This window comes from Oryctolagus cuniculus, chromosome 9, assembly GCF_964237555.1.
Source record: "Oryctolagus cuniculus chromosome 9, mOryCun1.1, whole genome shotgun sequence".
Taxonomy (NCBI): Eukaryota; Metazoa; Chordata; class Mammalia; order Lagomorpha; family Leporidae; genus Oryctolagus; species Oryctolagus cuniculus.
The window spans coordinates 52,809,068-52,827,265 of NC_091440.1; the positions used below are offsets into that span (position 1 = coordinate 52,809,068).

Genomic DNA, 18,198 nt, shown 5'->3' on the forward strand with positions numbered 1-18,198 from the left:
TGCAGTATTGGCATCCCATGTGGGCACCAGTTTGAGTTCCCAGCTGCTCTACTTTCAATCCAGTTCTCTGCTATGGCCTGGGAAAGAAGTAGAAGATGGCACAAGTCCTTGGACCCCTACACCTGCATGGGAGTCCTGGAGGAGGTTTGTGGGGAGCAACTGGGAGCAACTCAGACTAGACTAAGTTACTGGAATTAAGACTTATTCTATGCATCTGCTCTCCCACAATATGGCGCTGGGAGAGGAGGAAACAGCTTCTACACAGCTGCCTCCAGTTCAACCAATAAACTGTAGGACCTGCTCCTGATTGGAGGAGAGCAGCGTACTCAGCATGTGGGTAGCAGAGTTGGGATTGGTGGAAGAGGACTATAAAGGAGGAGAGAGACAACATGCACCAGGAACATCTATCTGAAGGAACACCTGTGCAGCCCCCGAGAGAGCCGGCCGGCGGTATGCCGCTCCCCCGCGGAAGTGGGGAAAGCGGCAGGGGGAACCGCCCTTCCACGGAGGTGGAAGGGTCATCAGTAGCCAACCCGGGGAGAACCAGCAGCAAACCCGGGGAGGGCCGAGCAGACAAAAGAACAGCGCAGGGTCCTGTGTCGTTCCTCCATGAAGACGGGGAGCGACATAATGGTGCTGTGACTCGGATATGAAGCCTAGTCAGGGTTTAGTGTCGTTCCTCCACGAAGACGGGGAGCGACAGAGGTTCCTGTCTCGTGGCTTCGGATCAGTGTAGCTCCGGCCATTGTGGCCATTTGAGGAGTGAACCAGCAGATGGAAGACCTCTGTCTCTCTCTTTCCACCCACCCTCCCCCACCTCTCTGTAACTCTGCCTTTCAAATAAATAAATCTGAAATAAAAAAGAGACTATTGAACTTATAAAAGATTTTGGTGAAGTGGCAGGTATAAAATCAACGCTTTAAATCAGTAGCCTTTGTTTATACAGATAATGCTATAGCTTAGAAAGAACTTCTAACATCAAACCTGTTCACACTAGCTACAAAAAAATTAAATAACTTGGAATAAATTTAACCAAGGATGTCAAAGTTCTATATGATGAGAATTATAAAACATTAAAGAAATAGAAGAAGTCATAAAAAAATGGAAAACCTTCCATGTTCATGGATTGCAAGAAGCAGTATAATCAAAATGTCCATACTACAGAAAGCAATTCACAGATTCAATATGATACCAATCAAAATACCAGGGATATTCTTCTCAGATGTAGAAAAAACAATACTGAAATTCATGTGGAAACACAGGAGACCCCGAATAGCTAAAGCAATTTTATACAACAGAAACAAAGCCAGAGGCAGAGGCATCACAATACCGGTTTTCAAGGCTTACTACATGACATTTATAATCAACATACCCTGGTGCACAAAATCAGACTTGTAGTACAGAATAGAAACGATGGAAATCAATCGATGCATCTACAACCAACTTATCTTTGACAAAGGAGCTAAAATCAATCCCTGGAGCAAGGACAGTCTCTTTAATAAATGGTGCTGGGAGTACTGGATCTCCATGTGCAGAAGTATGAAACTAGACCCCTTCCTTACACCTTAAACATTCAGTCAAAATGCATCAGTCGCTGGAGCCATGGCTCACTAGGCTAATCCTCCACCTGCGGCACCGGCACCCCAGGTTCTAGTCCCGGATGGGGCGCTGGATTCTGTCCTGGTTACTCCTCTTCCAGTCCAGCTCTCTGCTGTGGCCAGGGAGTGCAGTGGAAGATGGCCCAGGTCCTTGGGCCCTGCACCCGCATGGGAGACCAGGAGGAAGCACCTGGCTCTTGGCTTCAGATCGGCACAGCGTGCAGGTCATAGTGGCCACTTGGGGGGTGAACCAATGGAAAAAGGAAGACCTTTCTGTCTGTTTGTCTCTCTCTCTCACTGTCTAGCTCTGCCTGTCAAAAAAATAAAAAAAATAAAAAAGCCAAAATGCATCAGTCATCTATATGCACTACAGGATACTATCAAATTACTAGAGAACGTTGGGGAAACTCTTCAAGATATTGGTATAGGCAAAGACTTCTTTGAAAGTCTCCAAAAGCACAGGCCGTGAAAGCCAAAATTGACAAATGCGACTACATCAAATTGAGAAGTTTCTGCACTGCAAAAGAAACACTTAGCGAAGTGAAGAGGCAATCAACAGAATGTGAGAAATTATTTACAAACTATGCAACTGATAAGGGATTAATATCTAGCATGTATAAAGAGCTAAAGCACCTTAAAAACAATAAAACAACCAACCAAGGTAACAAGTGGGCCTGCATTTTTCAAAAATGGAAATCCGATGGCCAACAGACACTTGAAGAAATGCTCAGGATTGATGGTTAATGCAAATCAAAACCACAAAGAGGTCCCCCCGCCCCTTTAGAATGGCTTAAATACAGAAATCAAACAACAAATGTTAGCAACGATGTGGGAAAAATGTACCCTAATCCACTGTTGCTGTGAATGTAAACTAGTACAGGCACTGTGGAAGACAGTATGGAGATACCTCAAAAATCTGAATATAGACCTACCATATGACCCAACCACCCCACTCCTAGGAATTTATGTGAGAGAAATGAAATTGGCATATGAAAATATTATCTGCACCCCCATGTTTATTGTAACTCAATTCACAATAGTTAAGGTATAGAATCAACCCATATGTCCATCAATTGAATACTCGGTAAAGAAATTCTGAGATATGTACACCATAGAGTACTACACAGTACTCCACGTAAAATGAAATCCTGTCATTTGCATCAAAATGGATGCAACTGGAAAACGTCATACATACTGAAATAAGTCATTCCCAAAAGGACTAATACCATATATTCTCCTTGATCTCTGGTAACTAATAGAGCACCTAAATGCAATCTACAAAAGTGAAATTGACACTTTGAGATACAATGACTTTGAACAATTCTTGTCTCAACTGTTGAGCAGTTTACTTTAGTATAGAGTTAATCGTATGCTTATACAGTTCATTGAAAGTAGATCTTAGTCAAAAATAAGAATGGGAATAAGAGGAAGGAGGAAGAAGGGTGGGAATGTAGGTGGGAGGGAAAATAGAGTGGGAAGAATCACTGTACCTTTAATAAAAGGTTTCTGGAAAAAAATTTACTTTGGATTTAAATTACCATGTATTTGTAACCTTTAAGCATAATTATTTCCATGGTAATTCAAACTCAGGATTTTTTTTACCTGATGAAAACATGTGGACAATATTTAAAACTAAATTTGGTCTGTCATTTTATATTATTTAATGTGTGTTTCCTTAAATACTGCTTTAAAATTGGTATTCAGACCTAATTAAACTCATGTTACAAAAAATTTTTCTTTTTGGACAAAAAAACTAGTTAAGAAATGTTTTGAAAAATAACAAAGTCCTGATTTCAAACTATGTACCAAAGCATGTAATTACCATATACCACTTTTGTCTTAAAAATATAATTCTGGAGCATCTTGAAACAATGTACCAAAATGTGTAATTACCATATAGTACTTTTGTCTTTTTTTTTTTTTTTTTGAAAGGCAGAGTGGATAGTGAGAGAGAGAGAGAGAGAGAGAGAGAGAGAAAGGTCTTCCTTTTTGCCATTGGTTCACCCTCCAATGGCCACCACGGCTGGCGCGCTGCGACTGGCGCACCACGGTGATCCGAAGCCAGGAGCCAGGTGCTTCTCCTGGTCTCCCATGGGGTGCAGGGCCCTAGCACTTGGGCCATCCTCCACTGCCTTCCCTGGCCACAGCAGAGAGTTGGCTTGGAAGAGGGGCAACCGGGAAAGAATCCGGCGCCCCGACCAGGACTAGAACCCTGTGTGCCGGTGCTGCTAGGTGGAGGATTAGCCTGTTGAGCCGCGGCACCGGCTGTACCTTTGTCTTAAAAATAAATTCTAGAGCATCTTATATATGTGAAGATCTTACAGCAGCTATCACCTGAATGTGCTTTGAATATTTACTTGTATGTGTCTGCTTAAACAATTTCCTACTGTTTTTTGTTACCCAGATTTTAATAAGATGATTGGCTTTCACCATAAATGTTAGACGTGTACACAAAAGAAGAAAGATGATAGGATCGCTTAATTGGTTATAGCAGTTAACCTTGACAAATATATACTGTACTGTATCTACAGGTCATCTTTTATTGCCTAGCATGATGTATTTATTGCTGTATATTTCTATCCAGGAAAAAGTGGTTAAACTCATTTATCGATTTTAAAATGCTCAGTCAAAAGAACTTGAGTATTAAAATTTGGCTTTTTTTCAAAGTTTTGAAAAACAAATTGCAATCAGTTTACCTATTTTTGGGTGTTATGTCTTCTAATAAGCATGATGTATTAAAATAGCTGCATGTTTTTGTTTAGCAATTTAGAGCTAATTTCTTAACCCGTCCTGAGTATATTTCTGTAATTTTGTGCTGTTCAAATTTGCTAACTATATTTATTCTTCCATCAAATGGTACTAGTTTCCCTTACTGTTCAGTTTTATTTTCGTTTTTCCTGTTAGAGCTTTAAATATTTACCTCTAGTAGTTTTTCTAGCATGAGAGCTACCAGTTCTTATCTGAAACAGTTTAGGATTTGATCTATCTATTATATTGCTGTTATTATAACTGTGACTTAGAAGATTTTTTTTAATCTTTTTTAGTTCGTTTGATGGAAAGTTCACTTCCTGTCCTTTTGCAGTTTGTGCCTTACTGCCCTAATATAGATCTATCTTTGATTTTACAGAGAAAAGAGAAGAGGAAGATTTTGAAGAGAAGAAAGCTATTAAGAAAAAAATTAAAGAACTTAAATTTCTAGATTCTAAAATTGCCCAGAACCTTTGTAAGTATTATTTTCAATACTGTAACATTATCAAAACACATTGGAATTGGTTCCTTTAAATTATTTCATTTTGTTTATAATTAGTTTTTTATTTTGTTATTTTTATTATTTGTGTAATAAATTCAAAGTAGCTCTCCTTGAGACAAAGTATGGGATTATGTTTTTCATAAGATGAATGTGTATTAGAAAAGAAAATAACAAAGGGATTTAGAATCAAACTGTAGCTTCCACAACTGAAAACTTTCCTTGAAAAGTTTTTTTTTTAAAGAATTAAACATAAAGATTTAAGGAGTTTAGGTGATGACATCATATTGTAACATATTTTTGGTGGTATGTTACTTTTCTTAGAATCTCTACTGTTTGTGACACTTGATCATGCATGAAGGAAGTTAGAATATTAATGGAAATACGAATGATATGTAAAATGAATTCTGTTATTCCACCTGAGCAGTTCAAAGACTTTCCTTAGAAGTACTGACTGGAAATATTTTAGATTTAATTACTGTTACTGGAGCTAAATACATAGTATTGAATTGTCTTCCTGCCTGAAATACTATGAGAGAGGAAGGCAAATACTTTTGCTCCTAATTTATTTCTAACTGCGTTTTACTCATCAAATAGAACTCTACTTGGAGTTGAGATAATATGATCTGTGTATATAATACTTTCTGAAGTTGCATGAGGGACATTATATGGAGAATCTAGAGGGATAAAAAGTAGTGTGACTTGTAGTCTGCCTGTCGGTTATTACCTGCCTCAAGTGAGCTTTTTCCAAGCCTGAGAACAAAACAATCCTCCAGTGAGAGGATAAAGATCCATGCTATTGATTAAAGAGGGAGTTATGTCAGAGGCAGTGCGTGTGAAAGGTAGAGTTGGCATTCCTTTTATGAACGTTTTGGCACCTTCTCCCCTACATGTTAATTGTGACAGAGGGTCATCTCTTTTCTACAAGGTAGGCTGCTAAGATCCTCTTGTGGAGGCAATAAAGCTACTGCCAATATTCAGTTCTCTATTTCTGGGCACAAACTGCCTGCCTCTTTCACGTTAGGTATTACTGGGTGACACGCTTGGGCCATAAAAATGTAAGTGGAGGTGGCACTACTTGTGGGTGGAAGCATGTACTTGGTGGTAAGAGAAGTTCCAAAGGTCTCTTTCCCTTGGCACCCAGAATAGCAATCAGAGAGGTGTTGGTCATCCTGATGAGAGGATCATAATTAACAGAGCTCCTCTGCAGTATGTGTGCTGGGCCTATGATCTCAGTTGGGAATTTTGTGTGTGTACTTAGAACACTGAGATTTTGACACATACATTTGAGGGAATTTTCCTCCCTATAGGAATCTTTTCTCAGCTTGAAACACTGCATTATTAACTGAGATAATGCCAGAATTTCTATAGTCTGTGATATAAAAGGGATGATGATTTTGTTTGGGAAAATGCCCATGACCAACATTACAAATTGCTACCCTTGACTCCAAACAGCCTTGTTATGACTCCTGAAGAAATATATCATTTTAAATAGATTTGTTTCTGAATGGATCAGACCTGTTGATTTAGCTTAAATATCCATCTCTCGAAGTTGAATAATTAACTTATTGGACATGATTATAGAATATGCGCTCAGCAGGATTTCATGGTTAATTAAATCAACTAATAATTACTGATTGCGTTTGTGTTCTAGTTCTGTATCTGGTCCTTTAGTTCTTTAGTATATCTCTACCAGGGAGGTATTAGGATTGACCTTATAGATAAGGAATCCAGTGGATATAGCAGTTGTTACTGAAATAAGGTTGATGATTTTGAAGATATCCTAATAGATATAAGGTGTATATCTATTTGTATTTACAGATAACAAAATCTCATTATCATAGAAAAAGTGTCTTTTTTTGTTTTAGCTAGTCTATATGCCCCATTTTTTTTTTAAAGATTTATTTATTTATTTGGAAGTCAGAGTTACACAGAGAGAGGAGTGGCAGAGAGAGAGAGAAATCTTGCTTTGGCTGGTTCACTCCCTAATTGGCTGCAATGGCCAGAGCTGCGCCCATCCAAAGCCAGGAGCCTGGAGCTTCCTCCAGGTCTCCCACGGGGGCCAAAGGACCTGGGCCATCCTCTACTGCTTTCCCAGGCCATAGCAGAGAGCTGGATTGGAAGTGGATTGGCCGGGTCTTAAACTGGCACCCATATGGGATGCCAGCACTTCAGGCCAGGGCATTAACCCGCTGTGCCACAGCACTGGCCCCATCCCATTGTTTTAATTGAGAAACATTTTTAAAAGTATGAGATCCAAGTTCTAGAATTTATTCCATGTCATGTTATGATGTAATTCATTAGGGATTATTCTTGCCCTCTTGATTGTAGCAAGTGTTAATAACTTAAGGTTTAAGAGGCTTTAGCAGCCTATAATCTTCATTGTAATTATAGTTTGATTGACAGTTGTTTTTAGTCCATAGAATTCAGAGCATTTAGGATTCTGAATTTTGAGAAGGGTCTTGTTAGATAGTGACAACTGTTTTTAAACGAAATAAATTTGGCTAAAACAGCGGTCAATTGTAGAATACTGGTACTAAAATGGAGAAATTCAATTCTAAAATTTGTTGAAGGGTAAAATGATAGGTAGATGTCTCAAGTGAAATTTTCTACAAAAATGGTAGGAGAAAGTCAAAAGGTTTCCTATTTTTTGAGTTCACGAACGATTTTTTTTTTTTTTTGAAAGTCAGAGTTAGAGAGAGAGAGAGAGAGAGAGAGAGAGAAAGGTCTTCCTTCCATTGGTTCACGCCCCAAATGGCCACCACGGCCGGCATACTCGGCCAGTGTGTGGCTCTGATCCGAAGCCTGGAGCCAGGTGCTTCCTCCTGGTCTCCCATGCAGGTGCAGGGCCCAAGGACTTGGGTCATCCTCCACTGCCTTCCCGGGCCACAGCAGAGAGCTGGCCTGGGAGAAGAGCAACTGGGACAGAATACAGCACCCCAACTAGAACCCGGGGTGCCGGTGCCACAGGCAAAGGATTAGCCTAGTGAGCCATGGTGCCGGCGATTTCATGAAGTTTTTTAGCAAAGACTCTGGACTAATCATTAAAGACAGACTTCAGGCATTCTAGGCTCAGGAGTTTTGCAAGATTCATGGGTCTTACCAGATGCCTTTTTTTTTTTTTTTTTTTTTTTTTTTTTTGAGTGGGTATTAGAACAGTTAAGGGAGAAACTTTGGAATCCACAAATGAATGTAAAGGTTTAAATATTTATAAATTCCCTTGAAGAAAACAAACCTGACTGGTTCTAAAATATCTGCACTTCCACTCTAACTGAACTCAAAACTTCCTACTTGGATCTGTGTAATCACATTTTGTAGGATGTATGAGTAAAAAGATTCATTTTCATGGGTCTTTTGGAGGCTTTAACTGAGTAGTTCTAATGTTATTCTCTGTAAATTTAACAAGTATTTAAAAAATAAAGTCTGTACTTGTGAATACTCTCTTAGCTCTTAGGTCATTTTTAACCCTCGTGTAACTTTTTTTGCTCTTTGGTATTATGCAAGTACATTTAAAAAACTAATTTATGAACTATTAAAAACCCCATTGATCTTTATCAATGTGTATTTAATAGTATATGCCATTTGAAGTATAGAATGACACTTGGAAGTAGCAAGCAAATAATAAAGGAGAAAGTAAAAAGAAAGAATTAGTATCTATACAAAGCAAATTCTATTAATATTTTTCTGTTTTTGTTTATAATTTGTTATATATATTTCACTGTTTGTCTTATGCATTATATTCTTACTTAGTTGTATTAGTGAGATCCTACAATTATTGGATGTGTAAAGTTAGTGAATCTTGAATAGTATCCTCATTTCTGATTTTACTTAAGATATTAGGGGATCCCCAAGATTACTCTCAATTTTGATAATTCATTAAAAGAACTTGTTAAACTGTTCTTACTTATGGTTATGCTTTCTTACAGTAAAATAGAAATTAAAATCAGTCAAGGGGAATGGAATGTGGGCTGAGTTGAGAAAAATTCTGAGCATGATGTTTCCAATTTTCCTATCCAGTTGAGTTGTTGGCAGCATTAACTTCTCCTGGGAACAGCATGTAACAATACTCACAGAATATTGCCAACCAGGGAAGCTCACTTGGAGCATGAGGTTTATACTGAGGATTTGTTAAAGTTGACCCTCACATGACTGATTGTAGTATCCAGCCCTTCCAGAGGTAGAACTAATACCACTGTGTAGTCCAAAGCCCTCACCATAAATTGCATTGTTAGCATAGACCATCTGATGCAAGGCAACATGCCTAGGTAAACAGGCACCCTTATCTGGAAGGACATGCCAAGGATTTAGCTTCATAGGAGCCCAGGGCCTCACTTGGGGAAGATTAATCTTTTATATCATCACACTTTTTATTCAGCATTTTTCCTATATTGGGTTATTTATATATATAAATATATATGTATGTATATATGCACACACTTAAATATTTTAAATATTTATTCATTTTGATAATCAGAGTTACAGAGAGAGAGATCTTCCATCTGTTGATGCACTGTTCAAATGGCCCAGTGGGCATCTGGGCCAGACCAAAGCCAGGAGCTTCCTCTGCATTTCCCATGCGGGTAGCAGGGGCTGAAGCATTTGGGTTATCCTCCGCTGCTTTCCCAGGCGCATTAGCAAGGAACTGGATCTGAAGTGGAGCTGTAAGGAATATAACCCATGTCCATTTGGGATGCTGGTGGTGCAGGCAGACGCTTAACCTGCTATGCCACAGGGCCAGCCCCTAGTCATATGTTATATACACATGACATATGAAGGATTTACAGAATGTGTGATGCAGTTTAAAATTAAGACGTCAAACACTCAAAGCTGAAGAAAAACATTACTTCTGCTTTAAAGGCTCATCCTTGGCCCTCTCTAATCTTATCCATCCTTTCTGTTAGAGGTAAACGTACCCTGAATCTTACTACATATTTATGGTTTTCCAGCCATCGAAAAATTTAATGAAAAATGTGTATTATGGGAACAAATTGCATGTATTTCAAAATTTTTACACCAAAATGTGTCTTTTAATTCTGTTTTCCATGAACTCCTTGAAGATTTTTCCAGCCATGGAAAAATTTAATGAAAAATGTGTATTGTGGGAAAAAAATTGCATGTATTTCAAAATTTTTACATCAAAATGTATCTTTTAATTCTATTTTCCATGAACTCCTTGAGGATTGTTTCTAGATGGTAAGTTCAGCTTGACCAGTTTTACATTTTACAGAAATAAAACTATGTTAATGCATATAGCTGTAGGATACTCCTTTTTTCATTGCAATGTTAGGAGCATCTGCTTTGAATATCACACTTTATACACCCAGTGTTAGGTTCTTATTTGGGTTGCTTCTGATTTTTGTTTTTTAAGATTTTCTTTATTTGAGAGGTAGAGTTACTGAGGGAGAAGCAGAGAGAAAAGTCTTTATCTTTTGGTTCATTCCCAGTTGGCTGCAACGGTGGGAGCTGGTCCCATCTGGAGCCAGGAGCCAGGAGCTTCTTCGGGGTCTCCCACTTTGGTGAAGGGGCCCAAGCACTTGGGCCATCTTGTACTGTTTTTGTAGGTCATAGCAGAGAGCTGGGTCAGAAGAGGAGCAGCTGGGACACTGACCAGGGTCTATATGGGATGCTGATGCCATAGGCAGAGACTTAGACCACTTTGCCACAGCGCTGGCCCTGGGTTGCTTCTGATTGTTGTTGATACTGATGCATGGTTGGGCAGATTATGGCCCTCAGGCTGAATCTGGTCAGCTGTCTGTTTTCATTTGCTGTGGCATTGGCTTACATACTGTATGGCTGCTTTGGTGCTGCAAAAGCTGAGTTGATAATTATAACGGAGACTGGGTAGTTGTGTGGAAAGCCCTACATTATGAGTATATTTCTTCCAGTTTACTTTTCCACCAGCAATGCTTGAATGTTCCTAATGAAAAGTCTCACCAATGATTAGCATTTTACAGAGACTTGTAATTTTGTGTAGTTCTTAACATTTACTCTTAAAATATGCAGCTTTCCTGTTGTGATTTCTTTTTGATCATTTATTGTACTTTTTAAGGCATCCTTACTCACACTCTATGAATGTTAAGGTAGTAGTTTTCTGTGTCTCTTGCTGATGCATTTTTGGATGACTTTCTGTCTTTCTCTTTATCTGATGTCTATTCCATCTGTCAAGTTTTCAATTTCAGCATTTAATTTTTAAATTTCTGTTTCTATAAGTTTTAGTCTTCCTCAAATCTACTTATTAATAAGATCTTGTTTCTGCTACCCAACCTTGCAAGCTTTTCTTTCATTTCTAAAAATTATGATTTTAACAGAATCATTGCCTCTTCTTCCTTTCAAGAAATGTTTTTTAAATGAAGATTAAAAAGTCATGTTTTAAAAATATTTCTGTGTCTTTCCACTTTGCCACACAGCCTGAAACTGTTATAGTACTATAATTTTGTTCCCCCCAATATCTATTTTATCCTACGTGTAATTCTATACTTTTAATTTTTAACCCCTTTTGTTCTTTTTCGTATCTATAGACTGTGTTTCTTAAATAGAATTTGTTTCTCAAAGCTGCTCCGTAATTTCAAGACATCATACTTTCATTTTGTTAAGTTTACGATCTGGATATGTCTTAGCAATACACTTCTCAATTGGCTTGCTTCTAGAATTTAACATATTACATTTATTTGCTATTTTTTTATTTGTTGAATTAATTTTGTGTATTTTGCCCACTTCGCTGTTTGGAGCTCATGGTATCTTAATTATTTTGGATGCTTGTTTACATTTGAAAAACAAGTCTAAATTTTAAGGCAAATCCCCCCACTCCAACTTTCTATTTTGTATCAATAACATTAACATGTTTTATGTTGTCAGATATTTTCATTCTTTCCATTGATATTTGTGCTTAAGAAATGCTCATCTTACCATAGATAAGTTAATTTATGTTAAATTTCTTCGTTTCTTCCTGTTTATTTTCCTTAATATTTATATTTAATTCATTACCAGCATCTTGTTGTATACATGTGAAGATGTGTATTTGATTCTCACCCCTTCAATAATTGATTATCCTTTTGAGATTATATAGCTATATTTATGTGCTTCCCAGATTACTGTGGAGCTTTGCTTTTTTATTCTGTCTGTTTTATGTCATTCAGATTATTTATTTCATCTTGTTCTTTAGATAATGAGGATAATAGACATCCATAATTTCTAGCACAATTATCTCAAATTTATGACTCCTTGGGTACAGAAATGCATGAATGAAATGGTGATATGAACACAAGTGGTACCCTTGTTCATCTCTAGATGTCATGTGAAATCAGGAATCAAGCCTTAGTTTCAGAGCAAAGCGGACAGTGTTTTCTGAGTTTTGTTAAGCAGTGTCTTTAGTTGGAGATACATGCATACCAAATGATAAAATATAGTAAATTTAAACTTAATGGGTATTGATATCAACTGAGGAGTATATTTAAAAAGTGACGTTTGGGGTGAGTGTTATGGTACAGTGTGAAAAGCTGCTGGTTGGGACATCTGTGTCTCTTATTGGAGTGCTAGTTTGAGTCTCAGCTGCTCTACTTCTGATCCAGCTTCTGGCTGATGAGCTTGGGAGATAGCTGATGACAGCCTAAATACATGAGTTTTTGCCATCCAACTATGAAACTTAGATTGAGTTAGCTTTGACCTGACCCACCTTAGGTCATTGCTACTAATGGGTATTTGGGGTGTGAACTAGTGGATGGAAGAGCTTTGTCTTCTGTATCCCTCCCTGACTGTCACTCTGCCGTTCAAATATATAAATCAGTCTTCAAAAAAAAAAAAAAAAAAGTACTGTCTATGTGTCCCTAGAAACATAATGGAGTAAGGGGGTACCTAGGAAATGTGTTAAGTGGGGGCTCTTCAAATAGTTCATAGAAATATATTATGAAAACTTATGTGTTGATTTCAGTATTCTTTGCACAAAAATAAAATTAATTCTATTTTTCCATGAACTTTTTGACGTGTCCTGTTATCTCTTGCTGTGGAATATCTTTGTATACCACAGTAGCTTTTTTCTTTTTTAAGGATTTACTTATTTATTTATTTGAAAGGTAGAGTTAGAGAGAGGGAGAGAGATCTTCCATTTCCTGAAGCCTCAAATGGCTTCAGGAACCAGCAGCTTCATCTGGGTTCCAATGTGGGTTCAGAGATTCAAGCAGTTGGACCAGCTTCCCCTGCTTTCCCAGGGGCATTAGCAGGGAACCAAATTGGAAGTGAAACAGCCAGGACTTGAACTAACATCCATTTGGGATGCTTTGGGATGCTGGTGCTATAGGCAATGGCTTAACCTACTGTGCCACAGCGCCAGCCCCCAAAGTAGCTTTTAAGATCATTGTTATGGGCCGGCGCAGTGGCTCAATAGGCTAATCCTCCGCCTCATAAGAAATAAAATATGGCACTCCTAGCTTCTTTCTCACAGAGGGTAAAAAGCATAGTTTAATAGTAATTCAGGGGCCGGCGCCGTGGCTCAATAGGCTAATCCTCTGCCCGCGGCGCTGGCACACAGGGTTCTAGTCCCGGTCGGGGCGCCAGATTCTGTCCTGGTTGTCCCTCTTCCAGGCCAGCTCTCTGCTGTGGCCTGGGAGTGCAGTGGAGGATGGCCCAAGTGCTTGGGCCCTGCACCTGCATGGGAGACCAGGAGAAGCACCTGGCTCCTGGCTTTGGATCAGCGCGATGTGCCGGCCACAGTGCGCCGGCCGCCGCAGCCATTGGAGGGTGAACCAACGTCAAAAGGAAGATCTTTCTCTCTGTCTCTCTCTCTCTCTCACTGTCCACTCTGCCTGTCAAAAATCCAAAAAAAAAATAAAAAAAAGAGATCATTGTTATAACACTACATATATGAGGTATCAGGAAGAATGTAATTAATTTTTTTTAAGATTTTATTTCTTTGAGAGGTAGAGTTGCAGACCTAGAGAGGGAGAGACAGAAAGAAAGGTCTTCCATCCTCTGGTTCACTCCCCAGATGGCCACAAGGGCTGGTGCTGGACTCATCCAAAGCCAGAAGCTGGGAGCTTCTTCCAGGTCTCCCATGAGAGTGCAGGGATCCAAGCCCTTGGGCCATGTTCTACTGCTTTCCCAGGTCATAGCAGAGAGTTCAATACAAAGAGGAGCAGTTGGGACACGAACCAGCACCCAAATAGGATACTAGTGCTTAAGGAAGGGCTTAGCCCATTATGCCACAGCACTGGCCCCTTTAATTAATCTTTAGAATAATCAGTAATAAGATATTAACCCATTTAACCTTTTAGGATAATTTACCATGAAAATTTGAATATTTTAGTTACATGCAAAGACTAATCCTCTAGCATATTGTCTGCAACAATTCTGAATAGTGAAGTGCTGCTATTACTTGTGAAAGTGTTAATGTACTGCTTTGCAGTTTTCTTAAAATACTTTTTCTGAACCACTTTGTAGAGCTGAAAGATATACAAAGTAATTACGCATACTAGGGAACATGAAAAATGTCATGAGGAACAGAATTAAATAAGCTTATATTGATATAACAATTTTGAAATCATGCAGTGGGGGTCTTCCAGAAGTTCACGGAAAATGCATATATGAATAAACTATGTGTGAATTTCAAAAACTTTTTGCACCTTAAGAAAGTTTTCTATTAACTTCATTTTTTCAAAAACTTTTTGAGGTACCTCTCTTACGTTTACTCAGGTATTATATGTGTATACTAGGATTGTATAGTTCTTGTAACATTTCTATAGTATAATTAACATATTTCAGGTTTTTTTTTTAGTTAAAATTAGCTGTATTCCTTCGAAAGACAAGTAACTAAGCCTTTAAACATCAATTTTAGGGGTAGATTTGGGTAGTTGTAAGTTGCTGTTTGGGATCTGTGTCCCATATTGGAGTGCTTGGGGTATGTCCTGCCTCTGCTTCCAATCCAGCTTCCTAATGATGTGCACTCTTGGAGGCAATGGCTGAAGTGCTTGGGTGTCTACCACCCCCGTGGGAAATCCAAATAGAGTTCCAAATTCCCAGGTTCAACTTCATCCTGTCCTGGCTGTTGCAGGCATTTGGAAAGTGAACCAGTGGATGGAAGATTTTTGTCTCTTTCAAATAAACTGAGAATAAATAAGCAAAATCTTTAAAAACTATTGAACTTGGAAGGTATAATGTGGGATTATTGTTTAAATATTAGTTATAAAACTCGAAAAAATATAAAATGTTTAAATGAAGTTTTTCACCTACAGCATTTATAGTAATTGCTTAAATGCTCTCATTTATAAATATGCTTCTGATTTTATCAATAGAACTACATTTTGAATTATATTACTTTATTCCTCTCCTCCCCACCAACTCCTTTAGCAATTTTCCTCAGTTCCTTTCGGGTACCTTATGAAGAAATCAAAATGATGATATTGGAAGTGGATGAAACACAGTTGGCAGAGTCCATGATTCAGGTAAATAAACAGGCAGAACTTAAATTCTAATATTTCATTGCAAACTTCTCATTAAATGGAAATCTGTAAGTGAAGCAAAATTCTTAACCCAGTTCATTCAACTGGAAAATCATTGCTGCATAATTAGTTTTAACATAACTTCTGTGTAGCCAGGAGATAAAACTCTGCATCTTTTCTAACAGCAAAACTGAGTATAATACTATTATGTTATTATTTTAAGTTAGTTTTTGGAAGTTGTATTGCTTTACGTATATTTTTGTGTTTTTTTGTTGCATTTATGACTGATAATATATTTGAATTTAAATTGATTTCTGTAGCCAAGTGTTTCCTTAGCTTCTAAAGTTGTGTTATTATTTAGTATAGGTGATTTCTTTTTGTTTATATTTACTTCTATTAACGATCTTACTTGAATCATTTGCACTCCTATGAATACTGAAGGTTGTTTTCTTCGTATTCTGGATTAATTCAGAAGTCTTTTTAAAATGTTTTTATGCACAATGTTTTTTTAATGAATCTTGATGTTGTACCAGTTACCTGCTGATTTCCACATAAGGGATCAATAATATGTATTTTGATAGAATGGAGACTTGGAAAATAAGAGCATACTTGTTGAACATCTACAGTTAAACATTTTTTCTAAAAATGGAGATATGTGGAAAAATGATATTTAGGCAGTAAAAATCATGGTTATCAATGTCAATGAGTAATAAAAATTATTAGTTATTTTAACTCATCAATAAGTGCTATCTCAAGAAATTCCAAGTTTTGCCTCTCCTTCTCTTTGAAACATCCTCATGTAATATAATCTATTTGGTGATTTGTGTTGTGAGTCTCTGAGGGTCATGAATACCTAATTCAACAACTCTTCTTTTTTAAAAAAGTTTAAATTTTTAATTATTTTTAACAGATTCAGGGTGATTCGTAGATAAAATTCTAAGAACATCTAAGAACATAACATTTCCTTCCTTCCCCTTTACTCCCTCCCACCCTCTTTTTTTTTTTTTTTTTTTTTAGTTTTTGATGTAACACTTTAAATTTTCATTACAAGAAAAAGGCTTAATACTAGCAGTTTCTTCTTTTTTTTTTTTTTTAACTGGATTTTTGTTTCTATTGTTGATTGTGTATGTGGCTTCTTGCTGGGAATATTTTTCATCTTAATACATGCTTGTTTCTTATAATGAATTTATAAACATTTACAGAGTTGCCTATAACTTGATTACTTGAATATTTTAGAAAATCATGTTGCTTTTTTTGTCTAGAAAAAAGATGAGATGCATTTTAAAATTCACATCCCAAGTATATTCAGCCCCATAATTTCATAATGTATTAGTTTTCGGTTGTTGCTAACACAGTTCACACAGTGTGTTAGTAACACAAATTTGTTATCTAGTATTTCTAATAGAACAGATGTCTGGCATGGGTACTACTGTGCTAAAGTCAAGGTGTTGGCAGGACTGTGTTCCTTTCGGTAGACTCTAGGGAATAATCCATTTCATTTTCTTTCCAGCTCCTCACTGCTGCCCACATCCCTTAACTTCTGAACTCCTTTCTTGATCTTCCAAGGCAGCAATTTATATTTCTCTGTGCCTTTCTGTTATAATCACATCCCCTCACATTCTATGGTTTCCACTCTTAAGGAAGTTTGAGATTACATTGGACAAGCCAAGATAAAGCAAGATATTTAATTTATAGTCAGTTGTTAGTAGTCTTAATCACATCAGTACTCTGAATTCCCTTTTCCCTGTAACCTAATATTTTCATAGTTTCTGGGGGTTAGACTTAGATATCTTTGGAGACGATGTCATTATTTCTGCCTACCATATTCACTTAATATGAAACAAGGCTTCTGAATTCAACACTTAAAAATTTATTTTGGACAAACATAAAGGCTTGCATATAATCATGGAGAAATAAAAAGTTATGTTGTGTATAATCTTTAAAAATGTATTTTTATTATGAAGAGTTGACTCTTTTGATGAGGACATGTAGACAGAGCATTACATTGTAATAATCATTTTGGCTGACTCTGTTCACTCTCATGGCTTTCCTTATCCACATGCAGCAAGAGGTCCGTAGTATGTAATTTCTTAAGCCATTTTTTCCACATCAGTCTTTTACCGATCCACCTTTGTCCCATCAGTCTTTTATTAATCCACTTTGTAAATATTTTATTGTATTCCTTACATGCAGGGGGCATAATATTAGGTTTAATCAGAGAGAGACTTTGCTTTCTTGGAGTTGATCATTTGGCAAGGGAGGTGACATTTATAAATATCATTATAAAACCAGATGAATGTAGCTTTATGAAGGGCGATTTAGAAGCAGGATGGTGAGGGACTGTGCTGTCACTGTAGAGGCAGGGGACCCTGAACGTTCACTAAAATGGGGCTTAGTAAAGGGCAGGGAGATTTTTTACAAGTGTTGTTAAGGGAAGTTGCTCTGATGGAAATAGTCTATCGAGCTATGAAGGAAAGTGCGGGTGTGTGTGTGTGTGTGTGTGTGTGGACTACTGTGTAGAATTTAATTTGACAGGACCTTAATTTGTAGAGAGTGTGGGAGATTTGGCAAGGAGAGATCAAAGGAAGGTGGGGCCTGTACTCTTACAAATCAGACTACCTTGTTCACATTAGAATACAAAAAATTCTGAAGTGAAAAATTAGTAAATTTTTTATGACTAATGTTAAACTCTAATTAAATTTTAACTAAAATATTCAAGGGGATGTGATGATCATCTCGAAAGGGTGCTATAGAAATGAAGTGGCAGATGTAACAGGTAACTTGATTCTGCTGTCAAGTAGACTGGTCAAAAGAAAATATAAACAGGCTTTGTGATCTCAGGCAGTTTCCCTAAGAGAAATGTCCAGTGATTGGGAAAAAAAAAATATTCCTTTATTATTTTTGCTCAGTTTGGTAGTGCTGA

The 18,198-nt window shown here is 37.4% G+C and overlaps 1 protein-coding gene across 4 annotated transcripts in view; it reads left to right on the top strand.

Moving 5' to 3' along the window:
* DIAPH3 (diaphanous related formin 3) overlaps nt 1-18,198 on the top strand; it is a 556,480-nt gene that overhangs the window by 253,206 nt on the left and 285,076 nt on the right. For all 4 annotated transcript variants that reach the window (XM_051850009.2, XM_051850008.2, XM_051850012.2 and 1 more), the window contains 2 exons: nt 4,726-4,821; nt 15,184-15,278. In XM_051850009.2, coding sequence (XP_051705969.2) covers nt 4,726-4,821; nt 15,184-15,278 — 191 coding nt within the window. The remainder of the gene's footprint in view (nt 1-4,725; nt 4,822-15,183; nt 15,279-18,198) is intronic.